The 23,588-nt window shown below is 34.9% G+C and overlaps 1 protein-coding gene across 2 annotated transcripts in view; it reads right to left on the bottom strand.

Annotated features, from left to right (window-relative positions):
* Positions 1–23,588, bottom strand: part of LOC122028812 (LRR receptor-like serine/threonine-protein kinase FEI 1) — a 78,573-nt gene that overhangs the window by 32,663 nt on the left and 22,322 nt on the right. For both annotated transcript variants that reach the window (XM_042587728.1, XM_042587726.1), the window contains exons 6-9: positions 23,038–23,109; positions 10,936–11,007; positions 10,788–10,859; positions 7,347–7,444 (exon numbers count right to left, since the gene is read on the bottom strand). In XM_042587728.1, the coding sequence (XP_042443662.1) occupies positions 7,347–7,444; positions 10,788–10,859; positions 10,936–11,007; positions 23,038–23,109 (314 nt within the window). The remainder of the gene's footprint in view (positions 1–7,346; positions 7,445–10,787; positions 10,860–10,935; positions 11,008–23,037; positions 23,110–23,588) is intronic.

The raw sequence follows: 23,588 nt of genomic DNA, 5'->3' as shown, positions 1-23,588 counted from the left end.
ATATAGGATCGATGGATATAAATTTTTATTTTATGTTCGATCTAGTTTACATGTACATTCCTTCGAGGAATATAGGATCGAAAAATGTAAAATTCTATTTCTATCGCGGATCGAATCTTGCAAGGCGTGGAACCTTTTGAGGACCAGAGGCGCAGCGGAACAACAAGACCCGGTGGTGGTGGCCAAATAAGGCAGCAGCTAGGGTTGGCGACACACGGAGGACAACAATAGATAAAAGCCATAATAGTTGAAAATTAGTTTTTCATTTATTGCTTTTATATTGTGCTGTGTGTGCATGTTAGTATACATGTCTAGTAGGCTAGCATAGTTAAAATTCCTCATTTATAAATAACTAAGTGGGAGAGGGATTTTAAATAAATTCTATGGTCTCCATTCTTGGTTTGTAAGTGATGCAAACAAGCTTGCGCGTTGGCTCTGAGTGTCTTCCTCCATATCGGATGAGCTTGTTTGTGGATCACTGTAACAAACTTCCATTTGGATGACTATAGGAAGTTAATTAAGGCGTGTGATCTTTCCCATTGGAAGGGCACGATCTTATTAATGGACTTAGTGTCAGTAATGGTATACACTTAGATGTATGAGTCACTGCTATTATTTGTGTGACGAAGGATACCAACTATTAATTTTATTTGTCGAAAAGTTAGGTTGACAAGATAATAAAATTAATGGGTTAAAACCTCCTTTACAAATGTTGAATTTGTATCGTCCACATCGTGGCATACAAAATTCACGGTGTTTTGAGGTGTTGGTTAATTTAAATTAGTATTGTTTGAGGAATCAATATTATTCTAAATTTAGAGTTCGACCAAAAGTTATTTGTAATTCTTAGGATGACTTTCAACCCAATCCATCATACTACAACGAATAGACTTACTGGTCCTAACTACATAGATTGGAAAAGAAACACGGACATTGTTTTTAAGCTATAAGTTTGTCTTGTCGAGCCTTGATGCACCCTGGTGAATCTACCGAGGAGATTGAATATCATGGGAAATGGGTAAAGGCGGATGAGATGGCAGTGTTACATTTTGTTTCAATGTCAAATGTATTGCAACATCGCATCAAGATTTACCAACGACTTATGATATTATGAACAATCTCGAGGAACTCTTTGGTCATCGGGATCGGGCTTCAGGCAAGAAGCCGTGAGAAAGATAATGACAGCCACCATGCAGGTACTCTGTGAGGATCATATCCTAAAGATGATGGCTTATCTAAACGAAATACTGATCCTTGGAGGAGAAATTGATGGAAACCGGATCGATATGATTCTCCAACACTACTAAGTTTGAGCAATTTCGAATTCCAATATGAATAAAGGGTATATTCATTGGCGGAACTCGTGAACTTGAGACGGAAGGATTGTTTCAAATCATGATTCACCAAAAGTACTGAATGGAAAAAACCGAAGAAGAAGAAGAACAAGTTGGTTCATGAAAGAAAGTGAATAAATCTTAGAGTACGGGACCTAAAATGAAGAAGCAGAAGGGCAAGTGCTTCATCTAAAAGCGGTCAGGGCATTGGAGGCGGTCCTCGTAGAATCGAACAACAAAGGTATATCTCTACTCTAGTCGTTGAAACATGTTTAGCGGTGTTATCTACCGGCTGGTGTGTGAATCTGAGGAGCCATCGATCATGTCTGCGATTCCTTGCGGGGTTCGAAAACGTGGCCGATGGAGAGATTACCGCTCACGTGGGCAATGCTCTTAAGGTGGCGGTACATTGCGATGGGAGGCGTCTACTTATCTTTTAATAGAAATAGAAATTTGGTTTTAAGAAATTGTCTTTATGTACGGTTTTAGAAAGAATTTAATTTCAGTTTCTAAAGTTTTTTAGATGGATATTCGGTTTCTTTAGTAACGATATAGTTATTAAGAGAAATAAAGTGATTATCTGTTACGGTGCATTAGTTGGCAATTTGTATACTTTAAATCCATTTCTCCCACAAAGCAAAACAAGGAAATTTATACATCTTCTAACTCTAATAAGAGAAAGAACCTTCTAAATGAATTCAAGCATATCTTTGGCATCTAAGGCTTGGTCATATTAACTTAAGTAGGATTCAGAGGCTTATAGGCGATGGACTTTTGGGTTCATTGGAGTTGGAAAATTTTCCAACTTGTGAATCTTGCTTGGAAGGTAAAATGACCAAGAGACCTTTTAAGGCGAGGGTATAGAGCGAAGAAGTGTTAGAATTAGTTCATTCGATTTGTGTGATCTATGTCCGAGGCGAGGTGGTTTGAATATTTTGTCTCTTTTATGAGCGATTATTCGAGATACGGATACATTTACCTAATGCTGCAAGTCCAAGTGCTTTGATAAGTTCGAAGAGTACAAGGCTGTGGAGAAACGACTAGGTAAAAGTATCAAGACACTACGATCCGATCGTGGTGGCGAATACCTCTTAGGAGAGTTTAGGAATTACTTATCGGAGGCTGAGATTCACCTGGCACACCCCAGCAGAATGGGTGGCGAGCGAAGGAATAGGACTCTTATGGAAATGGTTAGATCGATGATGAGTTATTGATTACCAAATTCGTTTGGGGATACGCTCGGAAGCGGATTGTACATTCGAACTTAGTACCTTCTAAATCGGTTTCTTACTCCGGGGTGTGGAATGGCGCCCGGCCTAAACATATTCGGTTTGGGAGTCCGGCTCGTATCTTTGAAACGGATCTTGATAAGTTAGAATCTCATCATGAGTTCGCGTGTTTGTGGGGTATCCGAAAGGAACGAAAGGTGGTTTATTTTATAGTCCTAAGACCAGAAGGTCATTATTAGCACCAATGCCCGCTTTTTAGAAAAACTATATAATGGATCACAAGCCTAGTAGCAAAGTTGTTTTAGAAGAACTTAAAGAGGATACATGCTTGATACATGATAAGATGAAGTACCACGAGGCTATGCAACACGTGTCACGCGTGATACTGACCCAGACGGTGCCTCGTCGTAGTGGGAGGTTGTAAGGCAACTGAAAGATTCATGTTTTGGGAGAGTCTTGGACTTGATCCGGGTAAACATGAACACGATCACCGAACATAATGAAGCACTCGAGATATAGATGCGTCTTGGCGGCGATGAATTCAAATAGAGTCATGTACTCAATAAGGTGCAGGAGCTTGTAGAACCACCGATGGTGTAAAAGCCGTTGGATGCAGTGGATCTACAAAAGGAAAAGAGGGACGGAAGGTAGAAACCTTCAAAGGTAGGCTTGTTGCGAAAGGGTACACTCGGAAAGGGAATCGATTATGAGGAGACCTTTTCACCGTAGTCATGCTTAAGTCTATCAGGATACTCTTATCCATTTCTGCTCGTATGGATTATGAGATTTGGCGAATGGATGTCAAGACAACTTTCCTTAATGGAAGTCTTGAAGAGAACATCCATATGAAACAACGAAGGGTTTATTGAAAAAGGCAAAGAGCGTCTAGTGTGCAAGCTCAATCGGTCCATTTATGGACTAAGCAAGCTTCAAGATCTTGGAACATCGGTTTAATGAAGTAATCGATCGTATGAATTTATTCGATTAAGGATGAGTCTTGTGTATCTGAAATGTATAGCGATGGTGGTATTTCTTGTACTATCGTAGATGATATTTTGTTAATTGACAACAATGTGGTATTATCGGACGTAAGGGTATGGTTGTCAAACAATTTGATATAAAGGACTTGGGAGATTGTGCGCATTCTTGGGATCGAAAGTTATAAGGGATCGCGAAAAGAATGTTGTGTCATCTGAAGCTTCGTATATAGATCTGATCCTTGCTCGTTTTAGCGTCAGGGATTCCAAGAAAGGTTCTTACCTTTTAGGCATGGAGTAGCTCTATCTAAAGAGATGTCTCGAAGACATCAAAGGAGATAGAGGACGTAAAGCGATTCCTTATGCTTGGTAGGAAGCTAATGTATCGATCTGTATGCGTGACACGATATCGCTTTTTGTCGTGGGCGTGGTTAGCGGATATCGAGTAACCACAGACAGGGCATTGGGCTGCGGTGGCGTATATTAAAGTACGAGAAGGACTAGAGATTATATGCTAGTTTACAGCAGACGATTTGCTCCCATGGGTTACACGGATTGATTTCAATCGATAGGGAATAGAAAGTCTACATCGGCTATGTGTTTACTTTGGGAGGTGGAGCCGTTCGTGGAGGTGTTAAGCAAAATGGGTTCGGACTCGACCATGGGTGAGTATATAGCGACTCGAGGCGGCTAAAGAAGTAGTATGGCTCGAAACTTTCTAATGGACTTAGATGTGATTCTGGTTTGCCCAAAATCAACATGATTTATTGTGATAATAGCGATGCAGTTTGCGAACTCGAAGGAACCACGAGCCCATAAGGCGAGTAAACATATAGATGCAGTACCACGATCGAGATATCGTGAGCGAGGAGAAGTCATTCATCGCCAAGATGCATCGTGAGATAACTGGTGATCCTTTCACTAAGGCCCTTCAATCAAAAGCTTTCGATCGGCATGTGGAGGAATGAGAATCAGATGTAGATATGGCAGCTTAGTCGTTAGTATAAGTGGGAGATTGTTAGAGTGTATCTTAAAGCTAAGCTTTTGTAAACATTTATTTTGAATAAATAATCACATTTGGTCAAATTCTACGTTTAGTTGTAGTTGTTCGATTAATTTATATTGTAGATAACATGGTATGTGGTGCCACATCTGAAGATGATGTTATCGATGCCTTATAAATTATAAGCGATTGCTGACGAAATGGAAAGGAACAACCCATTGGAAGGTCGTAGTGTAATTAGGAATTAATTTATCTTCACTATATAATTACATTAGTACACTTAGAGTGTATTGAGTAGGACCATTTGAGGTTGTTTCTTTTATACTGACTTTATAAAAGAACAAATACCTCAGTTATTATGGAAGTGTGTGCTCTTAATCCTAATATAATAACAAGCACATATATTTGATATTTATTTCTTTAATTTATCAATGGGTGAGATTTAGTTCGATGAATCAATAAGCCCGATAAGTTGAGAAATGATATCACTTATAGCGTGTGTTGTTGATTATAGAAGGAAACTGTGTCCTAGTAATCTAGGTTGATAATGTCCCCAAGATGAGCTCATAAAGATTGTCATGTTAAACTCTGCAGGTGGACTTAGTCCGACATGACGATAAGGTTGAGTGGTATTATTCTTGGATTAAGATATTAATTAAATGAGTTGTCAGTAACTCACTTAATTAGTGGACATTTAACATCTTAAACACAGGGAGACTAACACACTCATAATAAGAAGGAGTCCAAAAATGTAATTTGGGATTGGTGCGGTAGTTCAATAATAGTTCTCTAGTGGAATTAATTATTATTGATAAAATTAAGTTGTGTGTTCGGGGCGAACACGGGATGCTTAATTTTATCGGGAGACCAAAACCAATTCCTCCTCTCGGTCCCTATCGTAGCCTCTTATTTATAGAGTAGTATACCCACCTATACCCACCTTCATACCCATGATAAGGGGGCCGGCCAAGCTAGCTTGTGAACATGGGTGGCCGGCCCTAGCTTGAACCCAAGCTTAGGTGGTCGGCCCCCATTAAATTTAAAAGAATTTTAATTTTAAATTTAAATTTTTCTTATGTGGAAGATATAATTTATTGAAGAGAATTAAAATTAAAATATCTCTTCTACAAAAGATTAAGAAAAGAGATTAGATCTCTTTCCTTATTTGTAGATAGGAAAGATATTTTATTTTTTCTCTTTGAAAATTATTCACATGGTGAAAAATTAAAATTATAGAAATTTCTTTTTATCAATCATGAAGGGATTTTAAAGGAAAATTTTATTTTTTAAAATTTCCGAAGACAAATAAGGAATTTTTAATTGTTGATTGGAAATTGTCTTGTTTGCTCTCCATGAGGTGGCCGGCCATTACAAGTTTAATTGGGAAATTTTATTTTATTTTTCTCAATTAATTCATGTCAAGGAAAATTAAGGAAATTTTATTGTAATTAAATTTCCTTATTACCAAAGCTAAGGAATATAAAAGAGGGGGTTGGGGTGTCTTCATGAGACACAACCTCTATTATTCTCTCCCTCTTTTCCTTGGTGTTGTGGCCGGCCATCCTCTCTCCCTCTCTTCCTCTTTGTGGTGGCCGAAACCTTCTCTTGCTTGGAGCTCTTGTGGTGGCCGGATACTACTTGGAGAAGAAGAAGAAGAAGGAGAGAAAGCTTTCATCCCTTGGAGTTTGGTTGGTGTTTTTTCTTCATCCTTGGTAAAGCTTTTGATTTGGCCGAACCTAGCAAGAAGAAGAAGAAGGTGCTTTGGTGGTCCTCATCTTGGAAGATCGTTACCCACACAACGTCCGAGGTTAGAAGAGGAATACGGTAGAAGATCAAGAGGTCTTTCTAGAAGGTATAACTAGTATTTTTCCTTTCCGCATCATACTAGTTATTTTTGGAAATAATACCAAATACAAGAGGCATACGATTTTAGTGTTTCGAATTTGTTTTCGATGTAATGTTCTTTTGTTTTTCTTTTCCTTGTGATTTGATTGTTCCTTTTGGTTGACCTAAAATTATTTTAGGAAATTAAATATTAGTTTTCCTTAAAAGGTTTTGTCTAGTCGGTGGTGGTTGCTCCCATATCCAAGAAGGTCATGTGCCTCGCCATGTTAGCACTGGAAACCAATTTTGGAAATTAATATTTAATGGAATTAATAACCTAGGTGATTTGGATCGAACGTGTTAAGTTTCGCAGGAGATCCAAATCAAAAACCTAAAAGAACAAATAGATTAAATTTGGATCAAACGTGTTAAGTTCCGCAGGCGATCCAAGTTTAATTTAAAAGAACACATGGTAGCTAGGAAAAAGGTTCAGACCTTTGTACAAAATTTTTGTACAATGGAACCATTAGGTTTTCCGAGTAGCAACCAACACTAACATCATAAACCAAGGGAAATATTGAAGTCTAGATGATCTTTGGCAAATTAGATTGGCAATAAGTTCAGGCTCGACAATAGATGCATCCTACAGCCTGGTCCCACAGCTGGATGGGAATTATTCTTAAAGCCATTGTTCAAGATATTTTTAGTACATTATGCAAAAAAGGTACATCCAAATGGTAGTTATTGGAGTCTAGATGATAATCTTTGATCAATTAGATGGGCAATATGTTTAGGCTTCATAGTAAATTTCATCAATCTATCATGGGCAACTAATTTCACTCTCAAAATTTAGATATATACAGATATGACAGATTGCCGAATTACTGGCTTTTGATAATAACCTCAAGCTGCACTTCAAAATTACTAACAAATTTAAACACAAAAGAAAGCCATAGATAGCAATGTGTTTTTATGCTACCTGAATAGAAAAGTTGAGAATTTCCTGAGGGCGATGGAATCTCATCCTTGCAGTTAATATCAATCTGCTTACCACACAAACCGCGGTTTCCAACAAAGCTGCAGAATACCATTGATATCAGAAAGATAAACCATGTTAGTTGCAAGAGTAACCAGCATTGTTAATAAGTTAATTTCCATATTTCCCCTTCCAATCTATACGGGAAGCAATTGAATCTCATATACCACCCAGTACTAGACTCCTGAGCTAAGTACTAATGGCGCTGTACAATATATCACTGAAAAGACTAAATAATTTGTTTAACTTGTTAAAAAAAGTATTACAATCTTATTCACTCTTTGCTACTGAGACATTGACAAATAATGATAAAATTATAATTACTACTATTATTATGTTATGAGACTTTATTCTCTAAGATATTTTCCTACAACTCACTAGAAGCACAGACAGCAACAAAGATGCAGATCAAGATGTAGTTCAAGAATCTATTAAACCCCAAACATACAGCCCAAGTAATGTAAAACTAATCCTCCTTGCTGATATGAATGAATTCAGTTATTTCTCCCAAACTAATGTGTGACACTAATTTCTAAGCTTCATCATATTCTAAAAGTAGCATCTGTTGTTCAAGAATAACGGAATTAGTTTTCCAGTTTTCCAAAAGTTTTGTGCTTAAATTGCAATCAATCTTAGCAATTAATTTTGCTGAATCCAAATTAGAGAGATTGAGCCTACAAATGCATTAGGCTGCAACTTTCCAAGGATAATTGTCAGTCCCCAGTAAAGAATTATAATTAAACAACTTATAGTGTTCTTGAGCCACAAATTGAACAGTTTGTGTGTTTCCAAGGAACATCTTTATACGGTTCACCACATATCTTAAGTCAGTGTGGTGTATCATGCATACAAATGCAATTGCATGTTACTATAATGTCCAATTAGCTAGCTTAGATGAAGATAAACCTAGTTATTAGTTCTAACTTATTTTAAATAGGTGACCTTATTTAATACCTAAGTAAATGCTAACACAAACTTGAAGAATCAACAAAAAAAAATGGAAGACGACTTGATTGAAAAAGTTCAATAAATTTAAAATAGTAAATTTTTATTTTTCATAACAATAAAGATTGACACTAGGAACATACTTAGTGGGAGATTTACATGTAAAATGTTCAAAATCTGAATCAGCCCAATAAATCAATTGCAACTTGATACAAGCAGAGAGTAACAAATTTGATGATTAGAATTCAATTGTAATTGTTTTAAAACAAACTTTTGAACTTGTACAATGATCATATATTTTGTTAGTTCATAACTACTAGAAATTTAGATATTATTTGTATTAAGTATTGATGATCACTAACTATTTATTAAGCTCTCAGAAATTATCCAAATTCTATTTTTCAAAGGTTTGAAAGCTTGTATCATATCAACAATGCAGTTGAAACATATTGTTCAAATAAATTACTAACCCTATTATCGATCAAAATGTAGATCCGCTACATTAACGGACCCCTAGTGCTGGCCCCACAAATATGGAGGGAGGTACATGCAGGGGCGTCAAGCGCATGGTCCCTATTATCGATCAAAGCTCCTTCATCACATGTGTCAACCATACTGATGACTATCGTGTTGTTTCAATACTCAGGACACCGGCACACATTAAGATAAATTCAAATAATTCCTGCTATTTTTTGTAGATTATTTCTCTAAATTTCTAATTCAATTTAATTGATTAGCTAATTTTCATTTTATAAGTAAAAAAAAGTTAAATGTAATGAAATTGGAGTAAAATTTAATTCATCTCAAAACATATTAAAATAAAAATAAGAATAATTTTTTATTTAATTACAAACTGATATAGTGTTATTAAAAGTTGAAAATCTAAATTTATCTCATCAAATATTGAAGTAAGAATGAGTAAAATCATTCTAACTCAATTATTAATTGATGTTATCCTTATCAAAGTGGAAAATATAAATAAATGAGGGCTAAATGAGTAAAAAACATCTAAATTTATCTCCCCGTGCTTTAATACATACCAAACCATGTATCTATACTACATACTAGACCGCATATGCATATACCTCTTAGCAAAATGCAAAAATCATCTACTTGCCAATAGAATGATGATGCTTCATGTGTACACATCTAAAAAATATCAGAGAGAATATAATTCACGCCTCATAGTTGCTTACTTAATTTTGTCCCATTTTTATACTTGATGGTAAAATTATTTTCTTAAAAAAAATGCACAAATGAAAGCTATAGAGTATCTTTATTCTCAACAAATTACCTTCTCGTTAACATTGAGAATCTTTAATTGTTTATGCTTATATTCTCAGCCCTACACATGACAAACTGAGCCCTGGATCAGCTAGCTATATCTCTTTGTTCTTCTATCCCAACTACTATCGCATACATTGAGACTAAACCATATTTCTTGTAATCTTTGCCATCATCTCTTAAAGCCATAACACTTTTCCAAACCGTATACCTTTGCATATCCACCACTTCATTACAATAATATTGACATAAGAAGATAGCTTTTTTAGATTTTCAACATCTATTATCAACTATAGCTCTCAGAATTAGTACCCGTATTAGCATAAGCCAATCTAAAAAACAAAATATTGGTTGTGTCGACTAATCTATAAGATCAGACAAAAAATAATGTTTTTAACTTATCCATGTAACAGTGACAGATAACTTCTTAATAATGACAATATGTACACCCACAACATGTACACACAATATCTATGGAATCCCACCATCCACAACATACAATTTGCATATATTTCTAAAATCTAATGCTTGGGCTCTTCCTACCCATTAATGCTATTTTTTGGCACCAACACCAACATTCTGTAGAAACAATCGGACACTTAGATCGATCCTTGTATCAAATATTTGTACCCAATTCTGAATAACAAAACTTTTAAATTATGCATTCAATCTCAAGAATGAGTATCTGACATGGATATAGTTCCAAGTTTCCTACAAAATTATTTCTACAACATTTATAAATGATCAGTAGCGGTGTTACATGTCAACTCGAAGTGCCAATCTTGGAATATGTCACTATCTAACACAAGTATCGAGGCAGTATATAAAGCATCCAAGTACAGAGCTTTTAACTTTTTGACTTCGACTATGAAAGCTATTAATAACAACTTTACTGCTATAAATGACATGGTTAAGATCCAGTACGGTTTACAAGAAATTTTTAAATATGTAAACACATCCACCAACTAACTTAAGCGCTTAAAATAAAAAATATAACAGAAAACTGAAATCATACACCAATTCAGACTTCCTACTTGTATAATAATGTTTTTTTGCAATAAAAAAAATGCATAGATGAAGTCATCAGTACTAAATTTGTTTAGAACTGACAATGAAGCCAATGCTATGCATCATAATGCAGCATATACTACTTACCATGTTTCGTTGAACTTGAGGAGTACAGCTTTAGATGGTATTCTTCCAGTCAAAAAGTTCATGGATACATTGCTTCAAAAAAATTGTAAAAGTTAGTTTCCAATAATCATAGAAACACAGTCTCATTTGAACATACGAAGTCACTTACAATGACATTAGTTTTGTGAGATTGTCAAGAGATAGAGGAATGCTTCCACTCAAAGTGTTGCTAGAAATGTCTCTAAAACATAAAGAAAAAGTATGATGGTAGAAGGGTATTTCATATATAAACATGCTATTAATATAAGTTGTTTACAACAATTTATCAGATCTTCTATTTAATTTTTTTCAAAATTAAATTTGGTTAGAGTGCTGTACTTCATTCAGAATGTTCACACCATTGTATCGCTCTATGACATCTAATTCAACATGAATTTTGATAAGATTTGATTTATGGAATTATTTATTGGAGCACCATACAGGGCATTTCATAATGCAAATACCATAGACCTTGGAACAAGACCATTGATTCAAAATGTTGATCTCAGAAATCTCTGTCAAGTGGGAATTAGTTAATATATATGATTTCATACCTTTTTGTAGTACAACTGTGAGATGGGATATTAATCTTGGCTTTAATAAATTGCAAGAGAAAATAGAGTATCATAAAGAGTATTTGTGAGATTGAGATTTGAGTAATATGTACTGGATTTATTGAGCTTTATTACAGGTGTGTTTTGAGATATTATAAAACTCACTTATGGATAATTGGATTTCCTATGATTTTGAATTTTTACTAAATTACCAGCATTCTATAATTGACTGAAACTTTTGCTAGATGAAACTGACATATTCAGGAACATACTAATTTTTGAATTTTCCATTAAGCATTTAAACTATTAAAATTCTAAAAAAGTGGATGTTTTGTGAAATAATGCGAGTTTTGGAATGTAATGTTATTTATTGGCAATTGGCATTGCTTTAAAGATTTCCACATGGATCCATCAATGTATAGTATGTTATGCACACCAAGAGAACTCATCTCTTGTGCATATTGACCCTTGATAGCACAACAATAGCTAAATGACTTGGTCGTAAAATCTCATGCTCAAGAAAATCCATAAGCATTAAAATCTAAAATATCAAGTTTCGGTCTTTGACTAGAATTATACTAGGTTAGTAATGTCTTGGCATTCTAATATATAACATCAATCCAGGTTTGAAATCTCAAATCATGCCGAAGTTTTGGTCCCGGACCGAACGATACTGTATCAAGCTATGCCGATACGGTTTCGGTATTTTTTTAAATATAAAATATATTAATTAAAAATAAAAAATTTAATTTAAATATTTTTAAAATACTAAAAATAATAAATAAATAAATTATATATATATATATATATATATATATAATTAATGTGATAGTTTTATTAGGTTTAATTAAACCTATTTAAATTATCTCAATTATAGTTAGGAGTTGATTAAAATTATTAGCATAAGTTATTTAATTAAAAATTAAGTTCCCTTCTCGTTTGCAACCCTTTCCTCCGCGTCCACACCGCCAACGACCTCGGGGCTTGCAGACACTTCCGCAACAGCCGCGGGGCTCGCAGGACGCATCCACGAGGCTTCGAGGCTTGTTAACACCGAAGGCGTGCTGGAGATGGTTGGCGGGCGAAACAAAATGCTTCACTCGTATCGGACGGTACAACATGAGATTTTAAATGTTTGTGCCAATGAGGGATTAGAGGTTAGAAAACAAAGGAGATGAAACATACGAAGGAGATATTGTTTGTGCTAAGTCGTATTAAATTTTGGTAATTTAAACAATTCGTTTCAAGTATTTCGCATGTTCGGTACGAGATTTTAAACTATGATTAAAATGAAGATAGTTAAGTAACAATATTGTGGTAATCAACTTTGTACAAATATAAGTGTTTTACCATTTCCCACAAATATGTTGCACATAACAAATATTTAATAACCACCGGTTAGCATACCATAGTTCCAATAATATGATGGACAAATTGTGTTGTTCCTTGAAGTTTACAAAAAAAAAATAAAAAATCTCAATTCAACTCTTGTTTTTTATGTTCAACAAATCTGTTAGTCACTATTCCACAAATGTGTATCAATTTGGCCTTTGATAGTCCCAAACTTGTAACATTGTCTCAATCTCAACAAAAATATTTCATGTGTCCTGTGTGATAAACAAGGAAAAAATTATTCTAAACAACATCATCCTGCACCGGTTAATGGAATTCAGACACACGTGGAAGTCAAGTGCCTTGACTCATTACAATAGGAATCTGAGGGCATTGGATCTTCAACCCCATGTGAGAGCCATTGGCAAAACATGGACAACCAACCACAGCTTCCTTTGGCTAATCTCTCCTGTCCTTATGCCTAACATTGCATGATCTATACTATTCAAGCAAGGATTAAAAGTAAAAGTGGTAGCCCTCAGTGAGTTCATTAACATGTGGGTTAATGAGAAGCAACTAAGGCTTTTTGTGTTGATTCAAGATGCAAATGTGTTACCATTTTAGAGTTGTCTATGCCAAAATTGATAAGCATAAGATGACTTCAGAGAACAAATTGGGACATTAAAAATTTTAGGAGCCAAATATTTATTGTTTTTGAATTTAAATTTTAGACCACATTAGCAAACTCCACCCATGGTGAATAAACTCCATCATAACGGTCTAAAGCCGGGATAAAGGAGAGCAGCCAACGTTAAAACATAGATAAATGTTATATATGAATTCATCAAACTAATGCACTAATGCTAGGTTATTCCCGGAAGAACGCGTTGAAAGATTCGACTGCAACGTCATACCAACGACCGCTATATCTCCATGAGAATTTAGATGTAGTAATAAATATGCATGAGTTCTCACATCCTAAATTGGATAAAAACATAATATCATTATCTTAGATTTGGAACGTGGAATGTTGAAACACTGACTAGCAAAGCAATGGAGAAAGTAAATATGATGATTAGGAGAAGAATTAATATTTTTTATTTATAAGAGACAAAATGAGTAGGAAAGAAAGAAAAAATATAGAGAACACAAGTTTTAAGTTATGAAACACAAGAAATGTCGATCGACATGAGCAAAATTTATCGTTCCGTCTGCCAATCGATATGGTATTGGATTAGGCACAAAGCCAATAAAAATTAAAGAGAAGAGATTAGCGGCAACAGATGAGGGTTGGGCAGTAATGGTTCGCGATTCTTCTCATTAAAATTCCAATAACACAAAGATGGCCACGAGACCGCCGCGAGCTAGCGATGGCTAAGCAAGATCACGAGGCCTCTCACAGTAGCCTTGGCTGGTCGTGTAGCCTCCACGAGGCCTCTGCAGGCCCACAACCAAGCTCAACTACATTTTCCCCTCCTCTTTCCTCAATTTTTATTACGTTCTAATCACATTCCCTTTATTTTCTCTCCTACTAATTTGTGTCCTTTCCAAATAATTTATTTCCCCTTTTTCCTTTGTTTTTTGTTTTTTCTTTCCTTTCTAACCAAATTTTTCCCCTTTTTCATATATTTCTTTTTTTCTTTCTTTCTTGTTAATTAATTACTTTCGCTTTTCATTTTCATTTTCTTTTTTTCTGGTTATTTCTTTTTATTCTTTGTTTTTCATTTTAATGTTCCTCTTTGTTTCCTATTCCCAAGAATCCATTCTTTTTCTTTTATGACTAAGAATTTTTTCATAGAAATTATAATATAATTTTTAATCTTATAAATATACTATTATTTTTTAATTAAATATTGAACCAAATTATTTTTAATCTTATAATATAATTTAATAATAAAATATGGTATAATTGTTAATCCTATACTATATTTTATATTTAAAAATACTAAATCATATCACGATACGATACTGAAATCGTATCGTTATGATCATAAACTAAAAGTCCAGCATGGCTCAAAATTGTAAATGTTAAGAGTAAGTATTGTTATGGATAGTCTGTTAAATGACGAAATAAGAGTAGTTAGAAATAGAAGTATGGCTATCAAGATAGCGGTAGCAAAAAAAAACTATTAATGTAATTAGCATATTTTCACCATCTTAAGTAGGATTAGATGAAGATAACATACACAGTTTTGGAAAACTTAGATAAGGTGGAACAAAAAATTTCGACAAACGAGATAGTTTTAATAGGAGATCTAAATGAGCATGTAGGAATAAGAAACAAAGAATATAATGGGATGCAGGGGTTATAATTTTTGGCAAAAAAAATGAAGACGAAAAAACTATGTTAGATTTGGCAATATATAAACTTATAATAGCTAATATGATTTTAAAGAAGAGAGAAAACACCAAATTATTTTCAAAAATGAGAACAATAAGTCGCAAATTGACAGAAGAAGGATAGAAAAATTTATAAAGATAGTAAGATCAACCCTAGAGAAAACTTAACCACCCAACATGTTAGATATGCATGACAATCAAGTGATCTAAGTTAAAGGATAGACCATAAAGTATGTTTAAGGAGAGTAGGGGCACAAGTATTAAAATAAAACATAGTAAATTGAATAAAACATGATGTATGATGGCGTCAATTTGAAAACAGTGAACAAGAGCAACGACCAAAAGTGTACCTGATGAGTCAAGAGGATAGACAATGTTAAATAAAGAATCTTGGCAGTGGTATGAAGAAATATAGAAGAAACTAAAGGAAAAAAAGAACTAAACGAAAACAGAGCAACCTATAAATTACAAAACACTAATATGGACGAAAAAAAGTTAAAAGAATACCAACACCTAAGAAAGAGACCAAGAAAGCAATAAGTAAAGTCAAAAATGAAACTTTTGAACACTTATAGCTTGTTACAAAAGAAGGATAAAAGGACATCTCTATAGAATAGCTATTGAAGAAAATAAGAGAACTTATCTAAATAAAGATACGTTAAAGATAAATGCAATATTGTACAAGGATGAGAAAATAAAAAGGAGTGACGAGATAGATATATTTATTAATTTTTTAATGAAAGTTTAAATAACCAATTGGAAAAGTAGGTAAAAAAATATGAATTTTAAATTTTTTATTCGAGAATTTAAATTTCAAAAGTAAGATAGATTTTAGGGATAAACAAATGGAAAAGTAGCTGAAATGATGATATTCCAAAGAGGTATGAAAGTGCCTACTTTATCAACTTTTAAGTAAAGTTATGAAAATGCCTAAGGAAGTAACATGTTGAATGACTTATAAAATTATTCAATCTAATATTGAAAATAATGAAAATATTTGTTCGAGAGTAAGTACTTTAGTCCTCGATATAAAACAAAAGAGACAACAAAATTATGTGAAGTATAGGGGCATAAAGCTAATGAGCATACCACTTTGGGAAAGAGTGTTTGAAAAAAATTAAGAGGACAAAGGTGGAGCCACGTGTTAGCCTGCCCAAGCTTTAACACGAGGTCCGACGACGTTCAAGAGCTGTAGCTCGGATTTGCGATGGGAGAAAAGAAGAATATGAGAGAGAAAGGTAGCCCAAGGGCTTTTTTTCCGATCAACCCGGGATTAGCGCGCGGGTTATAAAATTTCTAGCTCCGACACTACAAGGGGGCCAAGGTGACTAAAAAGCAACTTGGATTCATGACTAAAAAGTCGACGATAAAGTTACAAATCTTATCAAACAACAAATTGTAAAGTATCAAAAAAAGAAATAGATTTACATTTGGTATTCATTGACCTAGAGGCTCGAGTGAAATTATATAGAGAATTCTAGAAAAGAAATATGTTACAGTAATGTATATTGAAATAGTTAAAAATATATGACAAGAATGAACACTTCAAATAGATTAACCGAAATGTTTCCTATATTAAGTATCAAATCAAAGTTCATATCTTTTTATACTAATTATGGATGAATTCACTGAACACATCCAAGATAAGTTATCATGGTGCATGTTGTTTGTAGATAACATTGTTTTGTACGATGGGACATGTGAAGAAATAAATATTAAGCTCAAATCTTAGCGAAAGACATCGAAAGTTAAGATTTTAGACTTAGTAGAGTAAATATAAAATAAACAAAATTTAAATTTCAAAGAAGCGCGCTTAAACACACGTCTTTGAAAGGTGACAATCATGCGTAAGGCGCGATTTTACTCGCTCAATTGAAGCCCAAACCTTGTAGCAGCGCGGCAGCATCGCACGAGCCCCACGACTGAGACAGAAGTGTCGTGCGAGCCCCGCAACAACGATGGAGTCTTCAAGTGAGCCCCGCGATCGCGAAGGACTCGTCGCGTGAGCCTAATGGTCATGAAAGAGGCTTCACCCGAGCACCGCGACCGTGGCAGAATCTTCACAAGAGCCCCGCGGACACGGAGGAAGTGCGAGCTCAACCACCGAGGCGGAAGCTTCATGTGAGCATCGCAATCACAAGCTACACGTAACAAGCTTTTAACTAAATAAAACGTAAGTAAATAATTTCAATCAACTTCCAGCTATAGTAAGGATAATTTAAATAGACTTAATTAAACTCTAATAAAATTATCCCATTAATTATATATATATATATTTATTTATTTATTTATTTAAAATTATCTCATGCTTTTAATTAACATATTTCTCTGCATGATTTTATTAGTGAAATATTTTGATAGAAAACTTCTATATATGTTTGAATTGTAAAAATTTATATCAAGAGCGCCTTACTTTGATAAGGCGTACGCCTCACTTTGCACCTAGCATCTCAAGCCTCACCGCACCTATGCTCTTTTAGGCATCTCGTGCCTTAAATAACTATGGACATAGTCGGACAATTATTAAGAAGATGATGAATTACCTAACTGAAATTTTAAATAAGTAGGATCTTTTTTTTTACAAAAAGATAGAGGGTTGATAGAGATGTTTTACATAGGATACAAGTACGATAATTGAAATTGAGGAGGGCATCACGTGTTCATTGTGCTCGTAAAATACCTTTAAAGCTTAAAGCAAAGTTTAACAAAACAGTCGGTCGTTGGGCTATAAAGTAAGCACAAGATGAGAATCATAGAGATAAGATGAGAATGTTTTGATCGATGTGCGAACATAGGATTAATAGAATAAGAATTGAAAACATTAGAGAAAATTATAATCGCATAGGGAAAACTTCGAGATACGCATTTAAAATGATATGGACATGTACTTAGATGACCAATAAATATCTTAGTTAGGCGACATAAGACCATGACAAATATGGACAGTAATCGAACAAGAGAGAGACCAAAGAAGGCTTGATTAGTAATGATAAAATAAGATAAAATTTATTTAAATATAGATAGTGGCAAAAGGCGAATACGCTCTCTCACAGCGCCCCCGCCAACCCGTCCCAGGGTCAATGGTAAGAATCTATGTAATTGGCTCCACTTAGTGGGATAAAAACTTCGTTGTTATTGTACACCACATTAGCATTTATCCTAATATAATTTACCACCCAATGATTGAGAACTCTTTCCTACTATTTGATGGGATCAAAAAAGACAAATCGATTGGCAACTTGATAGACCAAACTATTTTGAAAAAAATAACACATTGATTTGTAATAATTAGTGAAAGGTTTCAATTATTTTTAAGAGTGATATTTGTGCTTTTTAAATTGGATTTAACAAAGTGGGCAAGAGGTCTGCAATCATGATAATTATTCTATTCCCACTTCTTCCATATTTTCTTTCAATTTGGTCTGACATCCACCATTTTCATCTGATATCGGATAATATTTAAGCAATGAATGCAACGAATCTTAACCAATTGGGTGCCTATCTAAAATTTATGTAATAGGCAATGGATCTTCCTACACTCAACATTGAGGTGTCCAACATTTAAATAACGCCAACTGTGTTTATTACCATCATTCCAATTTGATCCATCAAATCCAATTTCTTAAGTAATCTTCGTCTTCTCTAGCAATAAATTCAAGGTTGAGTAGCTATTCTCACTTCCTCAACATTGTTCCATCAATTGATACTAGCTCGTCTATTCTCCTCCAGCTTAAGTTATGGCATTACAACAAAAAAAAACTGCACCATCTCCGTTTTCGGCTTCTAAATATCAATCATCTTCTCAAATTTGGTAGATTGAGCCTTCATCAATACGACTTCAAATTTGAGAGAGATGGAGGTGGTGTCCAGGTTTAAAATTTTGAGTTGTACTAGAGTTTCAACGTTTGACTAGATAAGGTTTTGGTACAATGTTGTACCGTGCCGGATGATTTTGATACTTATACAATTGAATTATTAATAATAATATGATTAATTTTACATGGAAAAAGTTTAACATAGTTTTGTTGAACCTTAATTTTTTTATTGCTTGCTTGCAAAATCTTTCGGTGTCAAAAAAAAGTCAAAATACAAGAAAATATCTTTGTTAATGTTAAATACTAAACTTTATACTATTTAAATTTTTATATTTTAAATGTTTTAAAAAAAACAGATACTAATTAAGCTAAATTGAATTAATATTTTAAATTTTAAGGTCTAGTTAAAGTCAAATTAAGGATAAGTGGAACCTATCAAATAGAAACAGTGTGATTAGGATTAATGGGTTAAAACCAAGCTTAATTTAAATATATTTTGGTCAATTTAAAGGTGAACCAAAATTTATATATAACATAGAGTGGTTCAATTATTGAATCATATTTAATTAGATTAGTATTATTTTTAAAAACTAAGAATTATTATTTAACACGTTTTCTCTCTCCACATGACTTTTTGTTATTGTTTCCATAGTTATCGCAAAGCAACTCTCACCCACATCTCGTCACTATTGTTTGCATTGCCACCCATCCATCACCACCCACCTGTTACCCCTCTAATCCTCCTCTTCTCCACCCTTCTCTCCCTCAATGTGAGTTTTCTCTTATAGTAAACACAGCACCTCTTGTCACTGATCCATTGCCGCCCACCGCGACCCATCCATCAACACTTTAATGAAGATTGTTAAATGAATTCATTATGAACTTTAGAGGATTTAATCAAGAAGCTTGTTGGTTCTAGCAAGGTTTGATTGTTCCAATTTCTTCTAAGGGCATACGAGCAGCCCTCTTCAACATTGGCGACGTTCGGGCTCCAAGACCAAATGGATACGGCTCAAATTTGTTCAAGGAGGACTGGACCACGGTGCATTCTGATGTCTATACGGTAGTCTAGGAATTTTTCGAAATAGAGCAGCTCCTCGAGCAATGGAATTACACCCTCCTCGTGTTAGTTCCGAAGTCAGATCACGCATCGAGGGTTATGGACTACAAACCGATTGCTTGCTACACTGTCTTGTACAAGATCATATCCAAAATCTTGGCGAGAAGTATGCGCAAGGTGATGACCAACATCATTGATCCGACACAAGCAGCTTATGTCGAGGACCGTTCCATTGTGGAGAACATCCATCTTCCCAAGAGCTCGAGGAAGAACACACAGAAGAAGACTTCACCACGGTGTATACTTGAGGTGGATCTCCAAAAGGCTTTTGATTCCGTCGACTAGTCAATTTTGCTTGCTGCACTCCAGCGGTTTGGATTTTCTAAGTGGTATGTCACATGGATAGAGGAATGTGTAATCATCGTCTCCTACTCGATGGATATTACTGAAGCAATGCATAGATTCTTCAAAGGGAGGAGGGACTTGAGGCAAGGTGATCCACAATCACCCTTCCTTTTAGAGGTGTTCTCAAGAATGCTCAGATATACTGCCATGAAGCCGGCTTTTCACTATCATCCTATGTGTGCCGACATCGGTATCACTCACCTTACGTATGTGGATGATCTCTTACTCTTCGCTAGGGCCGATGAACCAACAATCAGTTTGATGGTAGACTATTTAAGGCAGTTTGGACAAACTGTAGGGCTGCATCCTAACCTCAACAAATCCAATTTGTTCATGGCTGGAATTGATAACCGCACAACAAATAGACTGTGGGAAATCACGGGTTTTCAGAGAGGTTTTTTTCCATTCCGATACTTGGGCATTCCCCTTGCGGCGGAGAAGTTGAGGACCTGCAATTATGGTCCTTTGACGGACGCTTTCCTGCAAAAACTTACTTTATGGCCCAAGCAAACTTTATCATATGCCGGCAAGCTCAAATTGGTGAAGACAGTGCTCCAAGGTATCGAATGCTTTTGGCTTTCCATTTTACCAATCTCTTGTGAAGTGATAGACAAGATTATATGATATTTATCACTCTTTTGTATGGTCCACCAAGCATTCACTCATCTCTCGGGCCACCATGTGCTTGGCAAAAGATGATGGGGGATACGGACTGCGTGATCTCAAGACATGGAATTTTGCACTGTTGTCCAAGTCCTTGTTGAACATCCAGCAAAAGAATGACTCCCTTTGGGTACGGTGGATTCACCACCAATACCTCCAACGTACTGACATATGAGAGTTGGAGTAGCAAGCAAAACCATCTGACAACTCCCTCATCAAGACACTTATCTAAATCCGCAAAATAGTCCAACAGGGGCTGGTTCTGCTAAGCAGGCTGCAGCAATGCTGGGCTCATGGTTCAATCCAGAATTGCGGCACAGAGCTACTGCATGTGATTTCTTCAAGCCACGGAGTAGCACGAAGGCGTGGGCAGTAATTGTATGGAAGCCTTACATTATGCCGAAGCACCAATTAGTCATGTGATAGTTTGTAAACGACAAAGTACACACTTAGGACAGATTGTCATATGTAGACTGCAAAACCTATCTGTTGTGACAGCAGGCACACGAGACGGCTGACCATTTTTTTTTCATGTGTTCTGTCATTAAACCCTTATGGGGACGCAAAGTTGATTACACATTGGGCACAGCTTTGGGACAGTGGCAGCCTTGTTGGAGACGTTCCAACAGCGATATCATAGAGGGAGCGTGCTCAACAAAGCCTGTCACTTGGGTGTATCTTGTATGATCTATTTGATTTGGCAAAACCGAAATCGATGTCAATATAAAGGGGATCTGCCGAACATTGAGAGGATGTCTAGAAAGGTTATCTTTAGATTTTTTAGTGCTCCTCAGGTCAGTGTTGATCAACTTTAATACAATTTACCTTTATCAAAAAAAAAAGGCTTGTTGGTTCAACATTCAAGAGATTGTGTTAGAATCATCCCAATTAGATGTTGTACCAGTTGGATCTCAAAACAATATTGGTAGAATTCTCTCTATGGCTAGGTTTACATGGGTGGAAGTCAAGAACGGGAAGGGAGAGAGAAAGAATCACAAAATTACACATAAAGCTTGTACATTTTTGTTTCACTTCCATCTTTTCCTTCCTATCTTTTTATCAGTTGACCCACTATCAACATCTAGTATGAGCTCTTGCATTATTCTCTAATTAGGACTCTATTGGCTTCCATTTTATGGCACCATGCTTCCTTCTATTTGACAAATTTTCACCAATATAACTAATGATAATGATAGTTTGCGAGGTTTGAAAATCAGGTCGAAGTTGAAGTTTTAGTTTTTGAATGGAATAGTATGAATTTTAGTATCATGCAAGAGTGTTAACCCATGGAGTCAGTGGTAAATTGAAATGGATAGATGAAAAAGATGAAGAAAAAGAAGATAAAACAACCATATACCTAAGGGCAAAATTTGAACTAGCATTTCATACCAAAGTTTCAGTCCATAACTATGATGACAGAGTTGCAACGATGTATTGTGTTGATAAGATTTGGCATTCATCATAGTATGCTCAAATGAATTTAGATGAATTTATTCCTCCAATACTCAGTCACTTAGCTTATTTACATTGAAAATAAGAATATAGCAATTAGATACTCTAAATTTGTTTAAGTATTTCAAATAAATTTTACTCGTTTAACTTCTCACTTAAATTTTATTTTTTTAATAAGATTGAATCAATTAGTAATTAGATTAAAAATGATTTTATTTTCTTTTTCTTCAATATGTTCCTCCTATAATCATCTTTAATTTAAGATGTTTAGTTATAACAATTAGATAATCAATTGAATTATAATTTTTAATAACACAAAAGAAAAAAATGTTACTTGAATTCACTTTGTGTCATTGTGTTGTAACATGTCAAGGTGTGCTAAGTATTAGCACGACATGATACTCATTAGCAGAATCAATACTCGAGATTATCTGTACTGATCAGGTTTTGGTAAATTACTAAAAAGATACGCTTCGATTATGCTACCCAACAAGGTATAAGATTTCAAATCACAAGAGATAGCTGCTGGATTGTTCATATACATAGTTCAAAGAAAGAATTATGATAAACATATCTAGATGTGCTAAGACAAATGACAGCCAGAAACTTACAAGGTCTGCAACTCCAAAAGATTTCCTAACTCTTGCGGAATAAATCCACTCAAATAGTTACCCTGCAAAGATCTGCAAACAAGTTGATAATATGAGGAAAGATTTCAAGTTAAAACTTTTCTACAAACTAAATGAAAATAAGCAACCACAATCTTAATAGTATTAAGAGAAAAGGAAGAGAGGCATATGAAGGATTCATGACTCTGGTGATTATTGCAAACCCAATCCTAAAATGTAGCAGAGAAAAAGCATTTGCTTGATGGCAGAGTGACCCTGCCTTTGAATCTCTAGAATGCAGCATATAGAGCTTAAATTATAGACATCTCAGCAAAGTTGTGGCCTATAGAGTCAAGATATTCTCTTCCTAACTTGTTTGATGTGCACACAGCTTAATTACTACCTTAGTTTCCAAATTATCTCAACTTCCATGTAGAGACATGAAAAGAGGATTACTTTTCTTCTTCTTTTTTTGTCTACAACATAAATATTCATCAAACGCATAGATTTAAATTTGCACGTAATAGATGCCTCTCAAAAAGATAGATATAAAA

This window comes from Zingiber officinale, chromosome 10B, assembly GCF_018446385.1.
Source record: "Zingiber officinale cultivar Zhangliang chromosome 10B, Zo_v1.1, whole genome shotgun sequence".
Lineage (NCBI taxonomy): Eukaryota > Viridiplantae > Streptophyta > Magnoliopsida > Zingiberales > Zingiberaceae > Zingiber > Zingiber officinale.
The sequence above is the reverse complement of the archived record's forward strand: the minus strand, read 5'-3'. Positions and strand labels throughout refer to the sequence as shown.